Source organism: Strigops habroptila, chromosome 6, assembly GCF_004027225.2.
Source record: "Strigops habroptila isolate Jane chromosome 6, bStrHab1.2.pri, whole genome shotgun sequence".
Lineage (NCBI taxonomy): Eukaryota > Metazoa > Chordata > Aves > Psittaciformes > Psittacidae > Strigops > Strigops habroptila.
The window spans coordinates 17,291,985-17,317,039 of record NC_044282.2 but is presented as its reverse complement, the minus strand read 5'-3'; the positions used below and the strand labels follow the sequence as shown (position 1 = coordinate 17,317,039).

Below are 25,055 nucleotides of genomic sequence, written 5' to 3'. Positions count from 1 at the left end.
CTGAACTAATTCATTTGACAAGACTTCATGCAGGAAATAATTTTGCAGCTATTTTTTCTAACTGATACGTATGTGATTTTAATTCTGGTGGCAGGAGGCAGGGTAAGGTATGGAAATGCAGGCAGCTGCCTCTGAAAGAAACAAAGCTTCCAGGAAGCTTAACATGCTGAAATCAAGGGGGGCATATAATCTCCATCCTCGGCTGCTAAAGTACCAAGCGTCACATCGGTCCAGGGTTATTAACAGCTTTTGCTTTGGAATATGGACTCGGGGCTAAAGAGTGCTCATGAAAGAAGGATATAAAAACTACAGGCAAGAGCAGTCAAGCCAGTCTGATCTCAACATATATATGACAGCCTTGAATCCTACTCATAGAGAAGACCTGGAAAATTTAGAAAAAGTGGGTGAAGTGCAGTGTTAGTTTATCAGTTGCAAATTGTGCCTTACCTTTATTATTGTACCTTACCTAGCATTTGTATTTTGTTAACCTGATTATATTCTTAGACAATGGAAATATACCAAAGGTAATGCAGCCTTCAAAGAGGATCTGTTACAGTGTGCGAGCAAAAATTATCAGTTAAAATAAGGTTTACCACATTAACTCTGAAATGGGTAAAAAATAGTTTACTGAACCCAAGAGCTTCACTTGGTTTTGAACCTGCCATGCTCCCCTGCGATTTATGATTTGGAATTATAAATGTTTTTAGCAACATAGTGAGTAAGAAACTGCTGTCCCTTGTGCAGTGTTTCACACTGAGCCACCTCATAGCATCTAGGCAGGCTTCAACGACAACTGTATTTAAGAAATATTCAAGTTAAAATAACTTTCCTAAGTTGCACCCTGCTATTTATATTTAAAGATAGAGGTGGTGAGTGACATAATTTAATCTGATCTTGCTGTGGGGAGAAAGTAGATGTTATCATGTCCTGCCTTTCCTGCTAGTGTGTGTTTCCTCTTGTTCCCCAGTTCATTGGTCTCCCCCTTTGGCAGCCAGCCATGGTTGTCCCATACCTTTTATGTCAGGTCATAGGAACCCCAGGAAGGAGTTTAGCTGGCATTTTTCTGCTTTTGGGGAGCACATAGGAAGGGGGAAGCTGATCTTCCTGACACATCTAGAGCAGCTTCAGGAAAGAAGAGAAATGATTAGGTCCTCGATTCCCTGCTCCAGTTCACGGTAAAGCAGGCTCAGCACTGCTGAGCTTCAGGTGCCTCCTGGCTCCTCTTCCTAAAGGCACATAGGCCAGCTGGCAACGGCAGGAGTATAATACATTTCAATGAGCAGTGTGTCTCCTGCACCAGATGAGGCACTGACCTGGGGATCTGGTAGTGGGATTTCCTTCCTTACTCTGCCAGTGTAGTGCAAAAGCAAGTCACTTTGAACAGGTCAGAGATTTGGCTCTGAAGTATTGATTATGGTTTCTCAGCCTCTTCAATAATCTGATTGGCCCCAGTGTTGCAAAAAGCTCTGTATAGTTTCTGTAACACCAGATAATTGTTTGCAGCACCCTTCTTAATACCATTCACAGGTTATGCTAACTGCATTGTCTTTAGGAGCCAGTATGTCAAAGTCCTCTTGCAAAGAGGCAGACATATTATTTGGTGTTCAGTGGTGCAATTTGGTCATTTCTGTCTGCAGTCTCATTTTCGTGAGGTGCAGTTTGCTTTCCTGGTGGCAGGCCCATTGGAGAGGAAGGGCTGGAGGGTTGGCTTCATGTTTCTCTCAACCCATTCAGAACAGTGTGCACCACAGCTGGAGTAAACAGGGAGAAGAGTATTTCCCTCTCCCAGTCTTACAGTATCTCGCACCACAGCTGGAAACCTGCTAGGCAGCCAGCCCTAGTCTTGTGGGTTTTTCAATACCTGTGTTACATCGTGCGTTTAAGCTTTTTATCAGCAAATGTCTGATGTTGCTGCATCATGGCACAGGCGTTGCAAGATATTATCTTCTACGTCACAAGTGCTATACAGATGAGTCTTGGTGTGTTGCACTTCACAAGCTTCCCCTCATTTTTCAGACTGAGGAGTCTGCTGTGGGCTATCTTTATTCAAAACTCCTTTTGCTTTCATTTTGATCTTAAAGGCACAAAAGAGGTCAAGAGAGGAAAATTTGACCAAATTTTCAGAAGGTGATGATCAGCCTTCTGAATGGATCAAAAATTATGCAGGCACACATTACCTGGATTTCGTAGGAAAGAAATGACAACCTCACTGTTGATGAAGTCTGATGATTATTTGTGTAGTTAAGAACTGCTGGGGTAGGGTCTGAGGCTGCAAAGGAGGGAGAATCCGGGACTTTGATGAATACTTGGGGTAATGAACCTGAGGTAATGTATGATGTGCTACATCATACATACCCAGAGTTAGGGTTTGGCTTCACTCAAGAACTGACAGATCAAGATTTTAAGAAGGGAAGGGGGAGAATGGGGGAATAGAATGGACCTGCTGCTGCTGCTAACAACCATTAAAAAACTACAAAGCCAGCTGCTCTCAGAGCAGAGCTTGATCCTTTCAGTGCCTTTAACAGCACAGTATATATTCAGAGGAGGGGAATTCATGAGCCTCTATGGACCTACACCATGGCATTACACAAAAATGCAAACCTGAACAATGGGTGGCCTCAGCGGTTCCATCTGGCTCACTATTAACAAGGTTTAAGTAAAGTGGGTTTCCTTGGCTGTGTCACACACAATTTACACTTCACATGCTTTAACTTTGGAGCCGGACCAGAGGGAGCACCACTCTAAACACACGTGGCAAGGGTCTCCTAACGTGTGGTAAGCACATTTGGTATTATGCTCTTCAAAAGTTACGGAGTAGTAGCATTTAGATAATTTGTAAGTAGTATTTGGAAAGTGCAGATTTTTTGGCTAAATCATTTACAAACAAAAAAAATTCCTTTCAACAAATGAGAATTGCAGTCAAACATTGTTTACTCAAAATACTTTAAGGACATTATAATATTAGTGGTTGGATTCAGCGAACAGTAGAAATTATTAGAGACCTGAGAAATGTTACCACCACCATTTCTGAATACTCAAATCCACTTTTAAGCTACAAGGGATATTGATACATGGAGATGTATTCTCTTGTAAAGCATTCTGCTTTCAGAGCTACCAAAATATTTAGTTAATAGCATAATTAACCATGGCAAATAATGACCTTTAAAAAATTTTAGCTGTAGAGAGCCAGTGCTGTATTGACAGGTATGTTAGCCTGTTAATTTCTGTGCCATTGAGTGTCATAAAGCATTGGAATTATCACAGCATTTTGCAAAAATCATGCTTTTTGTCTGGGCTTTGAGATGCTTCAAGGGAACCCGACTGACCTATAGGCTGTACCATTCTTGAATATAAATTCAGTTATTACTGAATGAGTATCAAAGTTGGTAATTCAATTATGAAGCTGTTTTACAATCTGTAAGACAAGCATTTGAGCAGTTAGCTGTATGATAAAGATCTAAGGTAATTTCCAGGGAGGAATACAGCTATTGTTGCTGGAGAAGTGTTCAAGGCATTCCACAGAGCAGGGCAAGTGTCATACTGGATGACAAATACTACAAGAAACCCAGGCATCTTGGCTGCCTGCAACTGTAGAATCCTGAGTTCAGTAATAGAGCAGAACTTCATACTCCTCCTAAAGTTAAACAATTAAAATTGCATACCATAAAACGATCAGACGTTGCTGACTTACAGTTATCCTGGCGATGCCGGTAGTCTCGCCCTGGGCAAGCATCCTGCCACCCCCAACTTTCTTCTTGGTGAAGCTGCACAGTAGCGCTGTGATGGCACACGCTTCTAGAGCTTGGCTTCAGCCTCACCAGCATTGAACAGCCCTGGAGTGGCTTAGCACCTTCCAGACTTTGCCAGCAGGTGAGCCAGTGTCACTGCTGATGGCCTCCCTCACATGCCAGTAATGGAGGGGTTAGTGTGGATGGCCCAGTGCTTGTTTATTCCTCTCCTTCCTCTGTTGTCCGCTTTGACCCGCCCTCATGGCCCCTCTTGTGCTGCCCTTTCATATCTCTTACAAAGACAGGAATATCTTTAAACACTACATTTCAGTTTCTGGCTGTTTGCAGCAGTCCTGTAATCATAGCCATGATTATTGTAAGATGCCATTTGACAGGCATGTCAGAGTTGCCAGTCTCCTCTTGCAAGCTTCCTGCCCACTGCATTTGAGGTAACTACAGGCAAAGCAAATAGAGCTGAGAAGTCATCTCATGACTAATTGATCACACACCATTGACATTCCCTTCTTTTTCCTTTTTTAGCTACCAGACTCCTCTGTCTGTGAGCAGCAGCTTTTGATTTAAGTCTTATCTTCACGATAGGCTCAGACAGAAAATAGTCGGAGAGCTATTCTTGCTGAGTCCTGACAGGTGCAGTGCTTCCACACCAAGCATTGCAGTGGAAAGAAAAGGAAGAAAGAATAATGCACCAAGGCAGAACCTGTGGAGAAGGTAGGAGGGAAATTGTCCACCTGCAGGTAGCACTTGCATGAGCATCAGGTAGGAAATGCCCCATGAATAGAGAGAGACTCACAAAAAAAAAGGTTAACCTGAAATAGAGATAGTTGATTTATGGCGAATACCTAAAAGAATGGTGTAAAAACATATTTACTTAGAGGATGGAAAAGATGCATCTCTGTGTGCAGCATTTAGCGTGTATTTAACTCAAAGCACACTTTACAGCCAATTCAACTACTTTTTTGTCAGTTAAGTTCTTTTCCAGCTCATTGTCTCTAACTGAAAGGGAATTAGACCTTGTATACAAAACTAAGTTCAACATCTGCATCTTGTGCCTGGATTTCCAATGTGTGATTCTTTTATCCATCCTTCATATACATACTCCTACTGCTGCAGATCAGATAAATTAAATATTATGATGGTTATATTCATGAACCCGGGTAGGAATCCAGTATAGAGTTGTGTAAGGCTCTGTGTGTATGCTGTGACCAGGGGTAGGTCCAGGCACAGGGCGTGGTTCCACATAGCCGTTGCTCTGGTAAGAGCATTTGAGGATGACAGGAATCTCACTGCTTAATCTACTCCCTCCCACCTCCTGCCAGTGTCTGTCTCACCCGCAGTTGTGCCACTGCAGTGGTTTATGGTTTTGCTTCAAAGCTGGAGGTGTGAACTGAACCAAGCTAAACAAATGCTACAAACTGAAAAAAGTAGATGAATTAACTGAAAACTTTTGCTCTTGAGAATTGGCTAGCAGTTTCAGTTACTGCCTTGATCATCCTCAGGAGTTTTTGAAAGCAGATCATATGTCTTTAGAAGTATTCTTCTTTAAAAGGGGGCTGTTTACAACATTATTATCTTCCCTTTATTTTCACATTACCAAAGAAAAGCTATGAATGAAATGTGAAGTAGTTGAGCTGGAGTCCTGGTCACTGCTCACAGTTCCGGATGGGTTGGAGCATTCGAGCAGGATCCCTGGCAGTTCTCTGCGTTCTGCCTGGCACAGCGTACTGTTGCTGGCTTGTTTCACAGCATGGAGTGTGAAAACAGAAGGGCACCCCAGGAGCTGTCGCTGATGCTGCCAAGACAGCAAGCAGCAGTCGCACTCGCTGTGCAAAGCTTTGCAGGAAACTGGGATGAAAGCTAAGCACAGCCGTTTGTTGAAGATATTCTGGTTCAGATTTTTGCGCCATGTAGAAAGTGTTTTCTGCATCTGATTCTCACCTTTTGTGCTCCCTGCTAACAGGGAATGAAAAAGACCTGTGGAAGGTGTTTCTGTATTTGTGCAAAGTCCAGTTAAGGTCTTAATAGCCCTCATTTTCCATGTAATGTTTGGGTTGTAGACATGAGTGAAATGACGTTACACAACTTGTCTATGACTTTTCATCCCAGTAGTTAGACAGCAGTGAAATAGCTATAACAAAGATGACAATTTCAAAATCAAGTCTCTTATGTATTGTCCAGGATGTGCTTGATTCCTGCCACTAGTTCAGTAAATGACAATTGATTTGTGACCTCGTCACCATATGGTTGTACTATTGAACCATACCGGGTTTTTTTCTTGCTTTACGAGATACAATCCTGAGGGGCACAGACTCAGATCCTCAAAGCTACAAGGATCTTGCTTGCCTCTAAATTCAGTAGGACATAGGCAATTTAATACCTGTAAATATTATACACAATAGGGTCACACAGGCTGCCTGTGACAGAGAAAGAAAGTAAATGCCATGCTCTCCATCACCAGCTTCTGAGCCTGGGAAGGGTGAGACTTTTCATGAGTTAAATTTGTGGGCTGTGCTTGAGGTCCAGAGACCTGGGTAGGGACGCAGTCTTCCTCCATTCTGTGGTCATTTGGAATTGGGTATTTCCAGGTATTTTGGATATTTAGAATTAGAAGGTTAGTAAGGAGGAGGGCCAGAGGGATCTTGATTTAGGAGTATGGCTTTCTGGCCTTCCAGGTTTTCAAGAGTGACACTGGTTTAATAAACAATTGGTTTGTTCCTGGAAGTAGCCAGCAATCATGTAGGAAGTGTCAGACTTATAAAGGTCTGGCCCTTGTCTGCTATGGCTAGAGCTGTTCAGGTATTACTATTTTCAACCACACAGAAGGTGTTGGGTTCCTAGATTTAATATTTGGGTGCTGCCAAGAGCCTCAAAACCCGAATTTACTTGCTGTCCACGTCTTGGATCAGTTAGGGTTTCTACTGGACAGCCAGCAACTCAGTGCTGTAGTTTACAGCTGAGCTCCACAGAATTACCAGGTTGGCTCCTGAGCCTTCCCCTTAACCTGTATGGCCCAAGCCAGTGAGCAAGCTTTCACCTGCACAAAAGGTCCTTGAGGGTTCACCACATACCGCACTCAGTGTGGAAGACATGTTTGGATGCAAGTCTTCCCTCTGTCAGGAGGTTGCTGTGATCTCCAGATGGTCATTGTTCAGCCTTCTGAAGAAGGATTAGTAGATTGTAGGTAAGAGACAGAGGTTTCTCATCTTCGCTCTGTGGGGTACAGGGGTCACTGACCAGTTGCAGGAGGATTACATCCAGTGGGGGAAGCAGCACCAGGAGGTGTGGGGAGAAACTGTGCCTGAAGAGGGCAGGCAGCAATGGAGGGTCTGGGCAGTACAGGGTGAAGGGTTCAGGTACAAAGTGTACAGCAGCTCCTAAGATTGGTGATACGATTTTTACAATGCTGCAGTAATAGAGATACCTAACACTGACCCCTGATACGATCTGTTACTGCACAGATGGAGGGTTGCGGCACCCGTACGCCACCCCTCAGGAGCAGATGTGAGGAAGGGTTCATGCAAGTGGAGGACACTGACAGGGTGGTAGGGGCCCTCCTCCAGCCTGGTGCTGAGCAGCTGGGCTCCCTCACTCTGCTTGCCAGCGAACTCCCTGCTTCCTCTACCCAGAATGGCCATTTATCCAGAATGGAAAAAAACCCAAACAGATCCATGCAGCTCCAATCTTAACATATAATTTTGCTGCTTTGCACAGTGAGTGCTACTGGATAACTGAAAGGTTGCTTGGTTTGGAGTATAGGTGAACTGTTAAGGCCACAGGCATGGTGCTGGCATTCATCACTCTTCCAGTTTGTGACTGTTTTCAAAATTGTAAATTCAGGGCTTCTGTAATGGAAGTTGTGGCTTGTGTGTGAATTTCTGATCAAAACTACAGGTAACTGTTTGTGCTGTGCTTGGTGAGCATATCCCTTGTGTTTTTCTTTGGCCAGTGCACTCAGCCAGTGCATTTTGTAATCTTCTGTTCCCTTGCACTGATCGTGACTACGGTGCACCTTTTCTTGAGTTGTTTTTTGCTTTCAAGCATTTTATTTCAGTCTAGGGTTCCTATTTTATCTAAATCTCCTGATGCGAAGTTCATCAGTTATGCCAAGAAAATTGATCTTTGGCCTATCAACATCCTTACTGAAATAACTTATTCTTTCTTAACCTGAAAGGCTGAGCATAAACAGGTAGAAGAATCAAACACATCTCTCCTCTATGTTGGCTATAATTCTTTGGTTTTCATTTTTCACCTTTGTGATTTATGCTGCTTTATGCTTTCAAGCGTTCTATCAACCAGGAAACACAGATGTACAGATAGAACTGAGGGGTTTCAGCCTGCATTGCTGCGTTGCCTCACACCTTGTACCAGCCTGAGCTCTGCAACCAGCCTTGCAACTACTTGGCTACTGTGACTTTTCAGTATTCATACACAGTGGGAAATCCTTTTCTCTGTTACATTATTAAAGTTAATGGAGAGTAAGTTCGGGGAAGTCATCGAAATTGCTCGGGATTTACACCCGTGTGACAGAGAGCAGAATTAAGGCCATTAAGATGCTCTGTTTCTGGAAAGATGGAGGATTTTTAAAAAGTTTTGTTAACCTCATTGTTATCATTTTACTGGAGTGACATCACTTAATCTATGTAATCACAACCAAGAGGGATCTAGTGATCTAGTTTACCAGATATAGTGAAATGATTTCAGTTATGTTTCATAATTTTTAACTGCACAGAGAATTAACAAAATTCAGAGAAGGAAGTATTAAACTCAAACCTGTGCGTGAGATCTATTCATTCTTTCTTAACCTAAGGCCAAATTAAGGAAAAAGGAAACATCAGATCTTGAATTAATTCAAAATGTTTTTATGTGCACAAATGTGTTGGGTTTTTTTTATTTTTAGGTATATAATTGTAGAGAGAATTAACAATGAAGATATATCTGGTGATGAGATAGCGCAGAATAGTAGATTAGTTCTCTTTTAATTCTTAGGGATCGAGTAGTGTGGGACAACAAGAAATGCCTGCCTCAGGTGGGAATTAAAAGCTTTAACATATGAGGCTAAATCCTGTTGCAGCTGAAATCCTCTTTTCATGCTTTACTGTTGCTTCTGCATTTTCATGTGGAAAGTTTCAAAATAATTTTTTCTTTAAGATATTGAAAGCCTTTTAAAAATGTGTTGTATAAAATGCTGGACGCAGCCATTTGGTAATAATGTCAATATATGGAACTAGTCCGGTTTCGGCATCTTAAGATGCAAGTCTGGAAAAATGAATTAGGAACTGACTGCTTTCTTTCTCAGTCAGTGCATCAGAGTGATACAGATTTTCCTTACCAGTAAAATGTGCCTATAGAGCATCTGAATGGTGTAATTGTTCTGGCAAGTATCGAACATGTGAACTTATAGGTGCTATTTCAAGGAAAACCAACCACCATGTTTGATGTCCTTTTGTTACACAGTTGGGAAAGGAAGCCCTCGTGTATTTCATGTGACACAACTTATCAATTCCATGAGGTCTGGAAGCAACCCCTATAAAGATAGCTGGCATGGCCTCTTCATTAGTGAGTGTGTCAAACAGTAACTGTCCCTTTATTTCTGACGAATGAAAAGAAGCTGTGAGTTGCTGGTCAAATCCTGCAATCCTTAACACTTCTGAAGCCTATATTCATCTAATTCAGTGAATATAATAGGAGAATTCATTTCAAAACTAGCATCTAAGTCCATATTCTCCTTCACAGATACAGAATCATAGACTCATTTAGGTTGGAAAAGACCTTATGATCACTGAGTCCAGCTGTTAACGTCACACTGCCAAGTCCACCACTAAACCATGTCTCTACCACATCTAAACGTCCTTTCAGTCTCTCCAGGGATGGTGACACCACCTCTTCCCTGGGCAGCCTGTTCCAGTGATTGATACAGGTATTTCTGAAACTTTGTGCATGATACCAATTAATAAAGGATACCTAAAGTCATATGACTCTAAACTGGTATTTGGAGAAGAAGAATAGGTTATGAACTTCCACAGCAGCCGCCTTCCTCCTCCTTTTCCTCTGCCACTACTTGCTTCAGTGCTCCAACCTACTGCCAGGATGCCATTTGCCGTTTCCTGCTGTTGTGAGAAGCTGGTGCTACTTGTATTTGCTGCTATTTTTATCGATAAAATAAGGAACAAAAGGGAAATGGCAGTTTTTAACAACTAATTCCCAGTTACCTACTACCCTTTTATCTCATCTGTGGATTAGCTGATCAGTGGGTGTAGAAACCCTGGAACTGGCTCTGCTGAGAGGCAGATAAGGTCAGGCATGCCTCGTAACTCATGAACAGCACCTCACTGACCCAGAAAGAGTTGAGCTGGTTTTATGCAGCGTGCATCCTTATCCGCATGGCCAGGAGGCTCAAGCCATCTCTGTGAAGACTTCTGGTGTTACTGAACTGTGCTGCTGGGCATATGGAGGAAACTATGCAGGGGCACTGAGGCGTGGTTTCAAACACAGCCAGCCAAGGTCTACTTAGTTCTGGCTACCCCCACAACAGCTCAGCGCTGTACCCCAGCTAACTTTGGCAGTAGGCTGCAAATGTGGGTACACACTGCAGTGATACCTAGAGCAAACCTGTATGCGGCAGCCTCTCCACCAACATCAACTATGGAAAACACTGTTCTTAAAATTACTGCATACAGAACTCTTTTAATTTAAAATTCCTTTTCTTTTATTATTCCCACAGAAATTAAGGCTTAGAAGAGAAATTTGTGGTTGAGAATATTTGTGTGTGTGGTTCCATAATGCGAAAAGATTAACAGTAGTAGACTTACTTGAAATCATGGTATAACATTTCATGTTTGAAATGCGTGATATATGACTGTTTAAAACATAACTTACTTAACTGTCACTGATCTTGTATCTGCCTTATCTGGGTGGGTTAAAGCCATTAAAATATACACATTCTTTCAACGCCATATTGATACTATGGGAGCAAACCCATCTTTCGTGTTATTTAGAAAAAAGACCTCACTTTTTGTAAATCATTATTTCGGGAGTTCTTAACTCTCAATATAAAGAAACCCCTTTTGTTACAACAAATGAAAGTACATCCAAAGCATTCCTCCGTGAGGATGCATTTCATAAGGATTTTTATGTGATTATGTGAAAAATAATTTTCCTCCATGCCTGTAAAGAGGGCTGAGTGGATAGCAGACATAAGGTTTCATGGAAAGGAAGAAAGAATGGAAACAACATTGTCGAGGTTGTTTTTTAAGAGCTGCTTTCTGTGTAGTCCTGTCCATTTTTGTGGAGAAAAAGACTGCGTCTCGTGCATTTTGAACCACCTTTTTGTTTCATTGTTCTTGGTTCTCAAAAGAAAAAAAAAATCATCCACTTTCCAGTAAAATATTAGCAGATTTAAAACAAATTTTTTTCCTCATAAACTTAAGCTCAGTTGTATCCCGACAGGCCTGATTTATCAGGCAAATGCCCCACGTTGTTTGTCAGCTTCTTTGTTGGGGGGTGAGGGGGAGGGGAAACCCAAGCAACAAAAGACCGTAACCTATTGATATTACTTCTGCAAGACACTGGCGAAAATAGATTGATTTAGAACTAACCACAGAAAACTAGTCAATCTGATGAGTTTACAATGGAGCATTTTTATTTATTTATTTGTAACAAGAGTAAACATCATCAATATTCGACCCTGTGTTATTGGAAGCCTTGCGGACAGTGAGTTTGTGTCAGAATGCTGCTGGGGCTATCTGTAAGATGAAAGAAGGCAAGCTTAAAAAAAATGGAGGGACCTTGTTTTTCTCATGAAATTGAAAGTCTCCAATCTCTGGTATGTTATCGTGTGTTGTAGGATTTGGAGGAGAAATAGATAGGTGAGCATTTTTATTTTACTTCATCTTTATTTCTTACGGGGGTTACCTTTTTTTTTTTTTTTTTAATGAAATGCTATTTCTGTTAATCTCAAAAAGCTAGTAAAGCACAAGAAATTTTCAAACTGAATTTCACTGAAGAACAACAGCCTGTAATTAACTTTCCCAGCATGTTGCCTCTGCACAGTGTTTTGCATGAACAAGGGGTTCAGGGTAGCAAATACTCACAGGATCAGCACAAATCTAAATGTGGCCCCGATGTGCTGCTTTCTGAATTGATAGTACGCCATTTTCCAACATACTGTGCTAAAAATAAATACAGTTTTTAAACTAAACTGGTTTGGGGTTTTTTTTTTTTTTCATGGATTTATAAATGAGGATGCTAGTGGTTTTCTGCCTTAGTGTGACCCTGCTTGCTGGACACACCATAAATGCTGTGATGACGATGCTAAATGCTCCATTCTCTGGTTTATTTAACAAGATAATTTCAGTTAACCTTAAAGGATTTTTTTCAGTATTATTTCAGTATTTGGTATTTTGAATACTAATACCTTATTAGCGTGTTGTCAAAGTTACCTGTATTCACTCCTGCATTCAGCTACAGCTTGGGAATTAAAGGTTGATAAACAAAATGGCATAAAACCCAGCAATGTGCATGTGAGCAGAAACATTCCAGCAATTTCCCTCTCGGAGGGCGTGGGTAGAATGGGTACGTTCAGTGGGTCTTGTGTATGTCTCATTGACTCGCCAGCGATTTTCGTCCTTTAAAAACAAAAAGCTGGGCCATGTTTCTGTGTGTTAGTTCCCCCCTGGGTGCGGGGAGTGGAGCATGGCTCAGCAGCGAGGGAGAGCAGCCATGCAAGGCTCCCTCCTGCACCCCATGGTTCTTTAAAATAGCATAGGCTGGCTTGATTTCTCCTGGGATTTAACGCTGCTTAAAAGGTGTGGGGGAGGGGAGAAATCTCCCAAAACAATTCCTGCAAGGGAATCCCTGGTAAAAGCCGTAGAGGAAGAAGTGAGATGCCAGAGGAGCTGGTACCCAGTGTGGGGCTGCCAGCTGGCCGCTGCTTGGGGTGCGCAGGGGTCCCCATCACCTCCCACCCTTCCCCTGCCATGTGCTGCTCCTGCCACTCCAGCTTGTTCTCCTGACAGCTAACCTAACTTTATTTTCCAAGGGATAGTTGCTGCCTGATTGTAAGTTGCAGTAACTGCATCTTCATACATTAGCATTTCTTGCTTTAAAAGGATGATGTCTGCACGTGCTATCTATTTTAAGGCATAAAGATAATGCCCTGTTTCAAAAAAATACTCAAACTGTTTTTTAAGTGTAGGCTTCTCAGTAAGAAGGATTTTTGCATTATACCTGTATTAAGCAAAAGTGATAAGCGATCCTTTTACAATATAGTAATGTGAGAGGTGCTTGTTCAACAGCAATCACCTGTGATCCTGACAGTCTTTGGAGTGCTGCTGTGACGGATTTGATATCCAGGATTTGGTTGCTGGAATATTTAAGTAATCCAGTAAAATATACTTGTATTTATCTCAAAGACAATTCAAAATTAGCAGATCCTCAACAGTCCGGAAGAGTTTCAGCTCTGCAGAGGTGTTGGAGGTGCTTCTCCCTTACCTCAGCTGGTGCCTGTGCAAACGCATGCTTTCTTGAGCTTTTCTAGTGTTCACACCCACCAGCAAAAAGTGTTCCCTTGTACTGCCCCATGGCCTGATTTTCAAGGCAAGTCACTGAAGCCCTTGAAGAGTAAAATATCCTAGTTTTGTCTAAGATCCGTATTTCTTTTATATCATGGATAGCTTAACCTCCCTTACAACAAAATAGGGTAGTTCAAGCAATCTACTGCGTGTTCTGTCTGCAAGAACTGGCATTTCTTTAGGTATGTTGTGAAAGTAATTACAAAAAAAAGACAGGACAGCACATTTAGGTACAATTTTAAACATTTCCTTTATGCTTTAACTGCTTAGTTGGCATTCAGTGTATTGTAAAAACATCTCATTTGCACATGCTGTTGGAATACCATGCTGTTTTTCAAAGCATTAACATTGCTAGATGGAGTATTGTTAGCCAAGATGCAGCTTTTTGTTGTGTGATAGCATTCAAAAAGGAAAAACAAAAGAGGAGTTGGTGTAGGGAATATCCTGGTGGATTATTTTAGTCTTCCTCTGACTATACCCCCTTTCTTTCCTTTACTATCCCTGTTAGATGTTAACCCCTCCTCTCCCCCTCCTAAGAAAAAGTCATCAGGGAAATTTGAAAGCTTTTTTTTCTCAACAGATAATAGTGTGGAGCCACACAAATTATTCTCTACTTGTCATATATATCGGATTATCATCTAAATCATATTATAAAGCAGCATGAAGAAGGAAGCAGTTGTGTTAACCCTCCTTACTGCTTAGCTCAGCTTGTTATTGTGGCGAACATATTTGCAAGGCAGGGGTATTGTTGTTTTAAAAGGGACAGAGCTAGGATGTGCTTCCTAAGTAGGAGTTGACTGCTGGGACAAGCGAAAAACCTGAAAACTAAACAGTGTTTTATTTTGCATTTGCATTTAGTTGTGAAATTGAGTATTTCTAATGAATTTGGAATCTCTGCTTTTTGCTTGCTCATGTTTCCTTTAATATGTTTAGTTTCATGCAATGAGATCCATAGTGAAGGAGAATTTAGAAGTGTTTTTTAACCGTGCTTTATGCTCTCTTCTTTCTTTGTTAGTAGGTATGAATGTAACTGTTTTCTTGAGAATATTGAAATACAATGCTGCATAAGTTCCTTGAAGTGTTCCTTTATTAAAATGTTTGTCTTTTTTAAATCAAAAAATCACCCTGAATTACCTTCCTGTCAGTGCCGTAGTGAAGAAAGGATTCCCTGTTAGGATAATTGCCATCTCTTTATTTACCCTGTTGCATTATTTTTTGAGCCTGAAGCTACCTAGTAAATCATGGGAGCCTACTGTGAAAAAGACAGCCCTATTTTAACAGATCCTCCTTGCTGTTGCTTTTTGTAAGGCTACTTCTACTGTAATTGCACTTTCAAGGGCATTTTGTGGTTTATTCATCTCATTATGTAATCTACATGTGAACTTTTACGTTGTGTTGAAGCTAACGTATATTATTTTGATAGTGCTTCTGAAGTGAAGAAATACTTGTTATGGCTGTACTAATCTAGAGTTTGTGAGAACATACTGAAATGAGAATTTGCTATTTTTTTGGCAGGAGCCAGCTCGTGTATTATTCTATATATTTACATATAGAGAGATGCAGATATATAAGCTTATGTGTGCATATCATATGCTATCAGGTTTCATTATGTTGTAACCTAGGTAATACACAGCAGAGAGGAGCAGAGTTGAAGGATTTTGGACAAAAGGGTTAATACTATATACCATAATGCATGTGGATGGTGCCATGTGGTATCATTTGTGAGCTCTGAGGTTGCTGATCATTTCCATTTTGGTGTAAATCCCTTAAGAGGGAAGGCATTTCAGAGCGGGGTGTGATCGGTTCTCCTGGTAAGAGTGACTGACAGGGAATGAATAAATAGTTAAAAGAACTGAATAAATACCACCCTTCTGTTTAAGTCCAGGCACACCCCGGCTGGCACATATATATTCTAATGCAGCACTTTAGCCAAATGCTCCAGTTGGTTGGTAACAAAAAACATTCCCGAAAAGCCAAATCATAACTTAATCACAGTGTCTTCTGATAGAGATTTCTTTTATGGTGATGTTTTAGTGGTGATGTGAAGAAAGGCAGGGAATTACAATATTTTGCAGATAGGATGTATTGATAAATATATATGCAAAAGGTGACAGAGGCCTCTTGAGTGGAAGCAGGGGCCCTGACAGCAGGTTCTTGGTCAATTGGGGAGGTGAAATGGTTCACTGAATTGGATAACACAGTGCATACCATAGTGACATTAAATTGATTTGTCCATGGCTCCCACCTACCCTGCTCCTGAGGCCCTTTAACCTATTTTCAAACTTCTTTAACTATTCTGAATACATGCAATATTAAGGGAAAGAAGCAAGTGCAAATGCATGCACAGCTATAAAATTCTGTAGTCTGAATTAAAATCCCCGATTTCCAGAATGTCTGCACACTCTCATGTTATACTGTATTATACTAAGCCCAGTAACAAGTACACTGCTAGAAACTGGTGAAGAAGATAAGAATAAGCATCATTATTTAATATAACCTAAATTATAACAAATACCACATTTGTGAATTCTTAGATGTATTTACTGTGGGGTAAAACAGTTCAGGAGTTTAGTTGTTGCTGTTATTTTGTTTCTCTAATTGCAAGTTTTGCTTCCTTATTATTTTATCCACAAGGTGTTTTAGAAAGCTTGTCAGGGAAACATACATGGCTGAACACCAGTTAAAAAAACTGAATGCTACTGTTAAGTGGGGGTCACTAATTTGAAAATATCTTCAATGATTTGGGGATAGTAGTCAGATGGATATTGTTTAATAACTTGCCTTTTTTTTTTTTTTTTTAATTATAAGGGGGAAAAGCTTGATGTTCTGGTCTTAAATCAGATGTTTGTGGTTTACAAAATACTTCATACGTACTTTCCCTTCCTATGGTAGGGAAATCAATACTAAATAATAATGAGGCTTGTATATGTTGTTTTCTTCTTGATTCAAGGGAAGCTTTATATTCTGTGTCTCTTCATGGGTTATTCTGTAGAATATGCATAGTCTTCAAATTCCATTGACAAAGCACATAAAACTTCAGTGCGGTGGTGACATAAAAATGGAACCAGTTCACCTGAAATATGTTATTGCAGTTGTTACAGGAGTGCAGGGTTCAGTATAATGGGTTTGGTTTCTTGATTCTTACTAATTTTTATGAAAGATATGACAATTTAATTACAATGTTTTGTGAAAAGATAATGAAGTTCTGTTCATCATTTAACTTCTCTAAATTATAGGTCAGTCTTGTAGGACATGACACATGCCATAGGCAACTGTTTTTTCATGTGTCTGTGAAAATAAAGATATGGTTAGTGTCTTGATAATAGCGAAGAAGTGATATGAAGAGGGAGGTGCTGAGGGATGGTTTCTTGGCATGATTTGGAAATGTTAACAACCATTTTGCAATCTTTCTTAAAATTATGCAGGTTTTATCAATAGCATTTCTTTGGAAGGAAAAGTAAATTCTGTAGGTGCAACTCCAGCTGTACGTACAGCTTTGCGTGGATAAAACTTCTTGGCTTTATATAGACTACTAGTGACCTCTGAATACTAGCTGAAAAAGTGCTCTGTTACTTTCCAGGAATCTGAAAATTTAAAATACTTTGATGTGGACTTGAGCCAGAATGTGTTGCACTATTTTGTACATATAGTTAGTTATAGTTACAGTCTTTTTTAATCATTCAGCTGACTCCACCAGGTCTAAGTATTTGTGCAATCATTTTTTAAATTAGCTGATGGGTAAGGGAAAGAAAAAAAAAATATTGGTTTAGCTCTCTCCAGTAGCATGTTGGATTATAATAAATCAAATGTCTATGCAATCAGTGCAAGCTTTATAAAACAAAGAAACAGAAATCATAGAAAAATAGCTAAAATAGAAAACTCAGTGGTGAATATATCTGGCGTAGGGTCACCATGCCGCAGGCGTATAATTATTTCTTTGTATCATGTATTACAATAATGTAATCCAAGGACTGGCATTCCTGTCACATGTTGCAAAGTGAGAGGATTCAGTAAGGAATTGCTGGGGATTTCTTTAGGTCTCCTCTGGCTAACAAGGTTAATAGAAGAGTATTTGTGGGGTTTGGTCATTTTTGAGAGCTGGGGAAGAGGCCTTGCCCGGGCGGTGTGGAGGAGGCTCTCTGCGCCCATCAGATCCGTGTCATGTTGCAGATGGCACCCTGCATCACAGCCACTTGCACGCGGCTTGGGAATTTCCAGAGAAAACAAACAAACCCTTTTTTATGACTCTTGCCGGGGCTTTATTTATTTTCTTTTGAATTGAAACCGTAAGTGCCATTAGGAACACTCTGCAGCACAAGCCCTGTAAAAGCTTGGCCCAGAGCCTTGCCTCGCCGTGCCTTGGCTGAGCCAGAGGAGGCAAGGGGCCGGGCCCTGGGCGAGAGCCCGGCTAGTGACAGGGCACCGCGTCCTTCCTCCACGTTTGGGTTTCCCTGAGTAAAAGCAGCGTGTGGTGCTGAGTATCTCCTCTCTGCACGTTCCTTTATGGCCCCGACCGGCGACGGGTGCACCCAGGGTGAAGCCGTCTCGGGGTGGAGAAGCCGGCGCTGGTGACCACCTCGCCTCCTCTCCGCGCCCCGCATGGCGATGTCCATCCTGCCAGGCGCTGAAGCACTCGCAGGCGTTTAGTGCCATCAGTACCTGGGTGGAGAGAGATGCCGGCGGCGCGGCGGGATGCCTGGATATCTGGTGCCCTCTAGTGGGGCGGCCTGTGGGGAGGGCTGAGGCGGCAGGCGGGGAACCGGCAAACGGCTCCCGCTCCCAAGCACAAGGCGGGTTCCGGCACCGGTGCGGCGAAGGGGCACCTTCCAAGGGACTTGCTTAAAAAACAAAACTCACGCTGCTTCACCAGCAGACCTTATGCACGCTCGTGCTGAGCTTACCCAATAGAACACCTCTTACCATTTAATTATTGCATTTTATAACTAGTTGTCTCTCTCTGTTTTTAGATGCTACAACTGTGGTGGCCTCGACCACCACGCTAAAGAATGTAGTCTACCTCCGCAGCCAAAGAAGTGCCATTACTGTCAGAGCATCATGCACATGGTGGCTAACTGCCCCCATAAAACTGTCTCACAGCAGCCCACTAGTTCTCAGGGAAGACATGAAGCTGAACCGCAGCCTTCCACTTCTGCTTTCCTGAGAGAAGGGGGAGGAATGCACGGCTACTCGTCTCCATTGTACTCTCAGGAGGGCAGGTCGGAAAACTCAGAGCGCTCGGGCAGGTCACCACAGGAAGCTTCATCGAGTAAGTTGTCTGCGTCACCCGAAGAACCGAGCAGAAAGGGGCCTTCTGTTCAGAAAAGGAAAAAAACTTAAAGCATTTGTCATAACTTTCCATTTTCTTTATCCTCTTGGGATGTCTACCTCATGCAAGTACAGGGGAAATAATTTCATTATCAGTAGCTGACCTGGAATTTTAACTACTGTTGAGGAACTGTGAATTTTTTTTCTGTAATAGACAAATCACTCCAAGCAAAATACATTTGAGCAGGGTGCATTACGTTTTACCTTCTGTATGTGTGTGTATGAGTGTGCACGCGCGTGTGTGTATGTGTACCTATCTATAAATATATATTTTTTCCATCAGACCAGTCTCCAGCTCCCACAGCCATCACTGTGAAGCAATAGGCACAGTATCCACAAACATTCCTGAACTCATTCCTAGAACCTGTCTCCAAACGTGTTCAAAAACAAAGAAGAAAACCCAAGAAATCTCACTCAGAAAAAAACCAAACCTGATAAACCAAACACAGAACTGAGATCAAGACTGTTACTTCTCTTGTGATCCAAAGGTTACTTTCATATTTTAAAGCTGCCATATGGTACTAAAGATACTAAGACATCCCCCATATCATCAATTTGAGTTGTTTTCTTTCTCATCTCCACAAAGCATCAGAACCCCTCCCTTACCTGTGCCCATGCAGGGCAGTGTCATAACTCAGCATGGCTCTCATTGCCACCATCCTTTGTGGGTGAGGAGTTTAAAGCTCCAGAAAAGACAATGAATGTGTAGTTTCTGTGCTGGTTTCTCAAAAATTTTTGTTAAATTAATATGGTTGTAACTGTAATTTAGATGACTGTTGTGTAGGGGAGAATGTACAAGTTGTTAACAAACAGACCCTATTGAGTGATATCAGGATACCATCCTGTTTAACCCTTTGTATTCTGTGAACATTTAGAGGACCTTGGTGGCAGCAGTAGCAGCAGCAGCAGCAACATCTCTTGGTCCCAAGTAGTGCCCACCAGTTTGAAGGGACTTCCTCCTTGTTTTCTGTTGAAATGCCATGGAGAGAATTTCCTAGGGATTTTCGTTGTTGTATGTTCTGGTTTTAAAGAAAATGAAATGCAAAACTAATGAGATTTTGGGATAAATAGTTTCTTAAGAATAAAGGTAGATGGGTGCTTGGGGTTGCTCAGCCAGCCTCACTTGCTGATGATACAGCATGAGTACAGTCAAGAAGGACAGGTGTCTGCTGCAGACAAGCCTGAGTGAAGGGACCTGCAAATTTGCCAGAAGCCCTGGACATCATCTGCTTCTTGTGAACTGGGGGCTGTTGCTGACCAGCCTTGGTCCAGAGTGCGCTGGGACCACACACTTCTGCATTAAAGAGGAGAAAGATTGGTGGCCTCAGAGTGAGACTCCCTGGGCTGCAGCCCTTGCTCGGGGTTAATAGAGTTGGAGCCTATCAAAACTTCAAGTCGCTTTCCATTTGTAACTTCTGAATAACCAAGTCATACGTAAGATAACGTACTTTGACAAATCCCATTGTGGATGTAAGTTAATTAGAGAAACCTGTATAATCCTTAACATTGGCAATAAACACAGGCTGTTAAAGCTTGGAAGTGTCGGGTAGGTTTAAGCTTGGATAATCAAACTAAAGAAACAGCCTGCATGAAAGGCTACAGCGAGCCAAAGTCCTACCCGTGGTAACTCTTTTGCAGCCACTAGTTACAACAGGTATGCGACTGGCTCATTATATGGCCTTCCCCTTCCCACTTGTCCTACCAGATGAGACTTTTACTGTTGCTGCTGCTGCTTCAGTAAACAGGTAGTAATCAAACGCCTCGGCGAAGGGCACAATTTGAAGAGAATTATTTTGTGTGAATTCCCATGCCAGTGTTTGCGAGAATCTTGATGGTTTATACTGAAGTTCTCAGTATGCTAATGCAAAGCTTACCTTTGACGATATTGAATGTGATATATCTATAGAGAAGAACTTCCTTGCCTTACGTAAGGATAGTAAACTTATTTAAATTATGTAGACAAATCAAAGTGGCATTGCTTAACCTTCTAGCCGGTGTGAAAACCAGGTTAAACAGCAAAGATGCAAAACTTAGGTCACTTTGAAAATTTAAACCAAAGTTCCTTATAGAAATAGGCAATTGTGGATTTGAAAACTGGTCATTCCCTGTTTATACATAAGAAGTTCAGAGCTGAGTTAAGGAAGTATTTTCAACATGCAGATTTTTATTGGTGCTGTTTGAAATCACTCTGCGCACCAAAGTCAGACTGAACTGCGAAGAGCACATACCAAACCCTATCTTATTGCTGAAAGCTTAAGGTTTTATTTTTATATATTAGAATGTTATCACTATTACATAACATACTCAGGACAAAGAACTTTGCTCAGGGAATATACCATGGAATGTTGTTTTTTCTTTACAGAATAGTCTACAGACCTCCTTACTCAGAACAAACCAAATAGTCTTAGACCTTTTTATCTCTATATAAGTATTATGTACTGATATTAGTAACTACCTCTGAGTTGACATAGATCTACATTTCTGATAATCAGATCTCAGCATTTTGTATTATAAGTTCCTGTGAAATGATAAAGTGGTATTCTGTACTGGTTACTTATGTGAACATTTGTGTCTTTACATTCACAGGGTCTGAGTTTTCAGAGATGCTGGGCAACCACAGCTCTCACTGACTTCCAGTCAGAGTTACTGGTGCTTCGCTTTTCTAGGAGGGGAGGGATGAGGGATGGGGGGTGGAGGGGAAAGAATAAAAACACAAGAGCATCAAGCCCACTTTGTTTACATAGGTGACAATAAAATTATTATTCTGTTTACAGCAAAAGGCTACCTCATATTTACTGCATAAACACACCTTTGTGCTGCTCTAGCCTTAAAGGTGGCTGTTGATCTATGGTACATACTTTTTATCTGTACTAAATATGTAACTGATAGTTCACCACTGCATACATTATGGCAAATACTTGTTTAAGATGAAGCATCCGTTTGAAATTATGAGACGTTTCCAAACATTTCTTTGAAAGCTTTTATTTTTCTGTCTAAAGGATTATGGGCACTGTTCATGAAAATAAATACATCTACAGAAGAGACAAAAATGTACATGCCTAAGTTAAACATATAGCAGTGCAAGCTGCAGCAGGTAACTACTGGACACTGGGCTGCAGTAGGAAAAAAAACCCCCAACTATCTAATTATACACCTTCAGCTCCAGATAAGAACCCTTTAAAGGAGGAGGCACAGGCTCAGTTTCAGATTCTTCCTTTATGTCTCAGGACAAAATGAATATTCTGCAGCATTGGCTCAGCCTATTCACCAGCCTGTCCTTGCCAGAATGCTTCACAATAAAACTCATTTGAGTAGAAATAGTTCAAATGTCTGCTCAGAGAGATGTATTTTTCTCCTAATAATAGTGGAGATAGCTAAGGTTAAACCTGGAACAAGAATCTCCCTCCCATTCCCCCACCCCAAAATACTCAATTTGATTTAATTATAAGGGACATTGTGAGGTATTTTTTACTCTCCCCCAAGGAGAGGTCATGGTATTTATTTACATGCTACAAAAGTTAGGCCATGAGGAAGACTTGTATTTGGAGGAGGAGGAGCCAAATAGCTTTTCACTGCAGTTGATGGTAAATCTGGCGTTGCAATACCATTTGCAAAATTCTGCTTTTAGCCAGCTTTCAGGGAGTGCCAAACACCACATTTGGATCCTACCTTTTCCCTTTGCAGGCCACCTTTTTCAGCCCAGTTCTACTCTGCACCAGTGTTATCCTGGAGTTCCTGCTTAGTCATACTTTTAGTTTTGTGAATAGAGCCCCATAAAAAGTGTTTATAAATCTTGTAACATTCTTTGTAAGAAGAATTATAAAAGAACATGGGAAATCTCATCTTAAATTTAATTTAATTAATTTATCTGTAAGAAATGTTTATCATAAAAAATATATATGTATTCCCCTGTGCTAGATATAAAAGTAATTGGGAAGATATGTACATGTGCAGATGCACTGATTTTAATTTTCTAGAAGTCTTAATGAGATTTGAGTATTGTTTTAGAAACAAGCAGAGCCTTGTTAAATGCATCGATCTTATTTTGCCTAGTATATCAACAGCCTCTTCTTTAAGATCCGTTGGTTGTGTACCCCTGTTACAACTGTTGACTGATAACAAGAGGTTGATTTATGAACACATGTTTCTGTTTTTTATATAAACCGGAGATGTATATTAAGCAGCTTCGGCAGTGCTTTTATGAGAATGTCAAGAAGTACCTAGGTATTTGCTACCATTGTCGTGGAACCAAACGTAAGAACAACTATCTTTACAAAGGATAATGGTTTTGACTACCTCTTGGATTACTAAGTTAAGCAACAACTGGCTGACAAACATCACCAGACTGGCTTAAACTAGTATGTGTTGCTTGTGGTAATAATAACAATAACCATACTAGAGACCAAAGTGAACACTGATTTCTATATGTCTTTAGTACTGTGTCTTATCTAGTGTTTTTAAATTATCTTCTGTAGTATAGATTACCTCATTGTCCATTTTGACTTGTATGTTGTTTACAAGGTGAAATAAAAGAAAAATCACTTGAATTTTAAGTTTTAAGAAAAAGACAGTGAGTTGAAGTTTTGAAGGTCATTTCACCTGTTTACTGTCTTGAGGGACTAAAGCACTGATTGCCTTTCTACATATCATGTATTTTATATTCTCATTTCATGCCTAATGTCTTTTTTTCCTGTCAGTCATGGATATTGTGAGGTTTAAAAAAATTACTTGATTAAAAATAAAACATATAACGTTGGCATTTACAGCGAACCTTTGAGATCTTCTTTATTTACTTGGACTTTTCATATGCACTTATGTTCACTTAATTTTAGAAGATTATCTTTAGGGAAGATAATTTTAGTTATACAAGCTGGTTTTGGATGGAGGGAGCTATCAATGATTAATGCATACCTGGATCCATACTAGCAATGCTGCAGAAGTTGCCCCCCAAACCATATTCAGCTATCAAAATTGCACTGCAAGATTCTACCTTTTGGTATTTACTCTCTGTGAGAATACAGTGGTCATTAAAGTTATCAGACAGTTGGGTTATTCTTTGGGATGAAAAGCTTTTGGCATTTAAGTCTTATCCCATCTTTATTACTTCTTCCATAATCTGTAAGCTTGTACCTATCTATTACATATACTAATTTAAAATGATTTGAAGATTGTTTCTTTTTTTAGAAATTAAAGTGCTGTTATCTACCATTACCTGGAAATTCCATCTCTAAATTACATTAAGTGTATCAGTAAATCGGATAGCACTGCCTCATCATACTGTAGTAAAATACTTGAGAGCTTGTATATCCTAGCTCCGGTGCCTGTTTCGATATAGGGCTCTACGTATATGCGATTAATAGCAACATTTAACAATCTTGACTAAATCTAAGACAGAGATTTTTTTCTAATAGTACAAACATCTGCATGAAGGGTTACCATCATATCCTCTCCATTATCTACTCTTCTAGTCACAGAAAACTTCATTTACTTCCCCGTATCTCCCCCCAGTTCATGACCTCAAAAAAGAGTGATATAAATATGTGTCCTAAACACATGTCCCATCACACCCAGTCCTGTCCCCACCCCAACCTGTAGCCAAATGGTTTCATCACTTTCCTGGAAAGGGGAAGAGGTGACTTTGAATCCTCTTGGCCAAGATCTTCCACAAGTCCCACTTCTTAGGTCAGCCACAAGGAGCAAGGCTTTGTTTAATGTATCTTATCAGTATGTACTTTGAAGAGTGCAGTTCGCATGGGGTTATTACACATGCTATTGGCCTGCCTGACCCATGTGTTTCGGGGAATAGAAGGGACATCTTGGGCATGCTACTGTCTTCTGCACCACCTGCAAGATGACACTGGAAGGAGTCATCTTCCACTGCGGCTCTGGTCACGCACAGATGTAAGAAGCCCTTGGAACAAGTGAAACAGCGAAACCGACCCTCTAACAGTGCCTACTTATGGCTGAAACCAGAGTGCCTGGAAGAACAGCAGCACCTAATTCTTCCTATCTAGTCTCTGTTACATGCAGGTCTCCCTCCCAGACCACCTAGAAGTCAGCAGTCTTTATTCTTTCAGCAGCTCTCTCAGACACTTAAGAACACTTATGTTCACGTTAAAGGCAGAAGTCATGTTTTGTGCACTAGGCAAAGACACATTGTCAGGAATACTTAAATCCACTGCTGCAAGCCAAGATCCCCATCCTAACCTTGCAGAGATGAGGTAACTGCTACATGACACAAACAACAATGTTGATTCATGCGAATGAAAAGAAATTCTTGGGTTGAAGCTTCTGAATTGGTCAATAGAACAACATCATAATCACACCAGCCCTTTAAAATAATTATAAAAGCACCATGTTCATTGCCTTCCCTGTGCTACGGGTCTTACGACACACACTTCCAAGCAACTTCCAG

At 40.9% G+C, this 25,055-nt stretch overlaps 1 protein-coding gene across 5 annotated transcripts in view; it reads left to right on the top strand.

Annotated features, from left to right (window-relative positions):
* Nucleotides 1-23,344, top strand: part of LIN28B (lin-28 homolog B) — a 102,482-nt gene extending 79,138 nt beyond the window's left edge. For all 5 annotated transcript variants that reach the window (XM_030490602.1, XM_030490600.1, XM_030490603.1 and 2 more), the window contains one exon: nt 18,283-23,344. In XM_030490602.1, the coding sequence (XP_030346462.1) occupies nt 18,283-18,652 (370 nt within the window). In that variant the 3' untranslated portion in view covers nt 18,653-23,344. The remainder of the gene's footprint in view (nt 1-18,282) is intronic.
* Nucleotides 23,345-25,055: the final 1,711 nt, after the last annotated feature.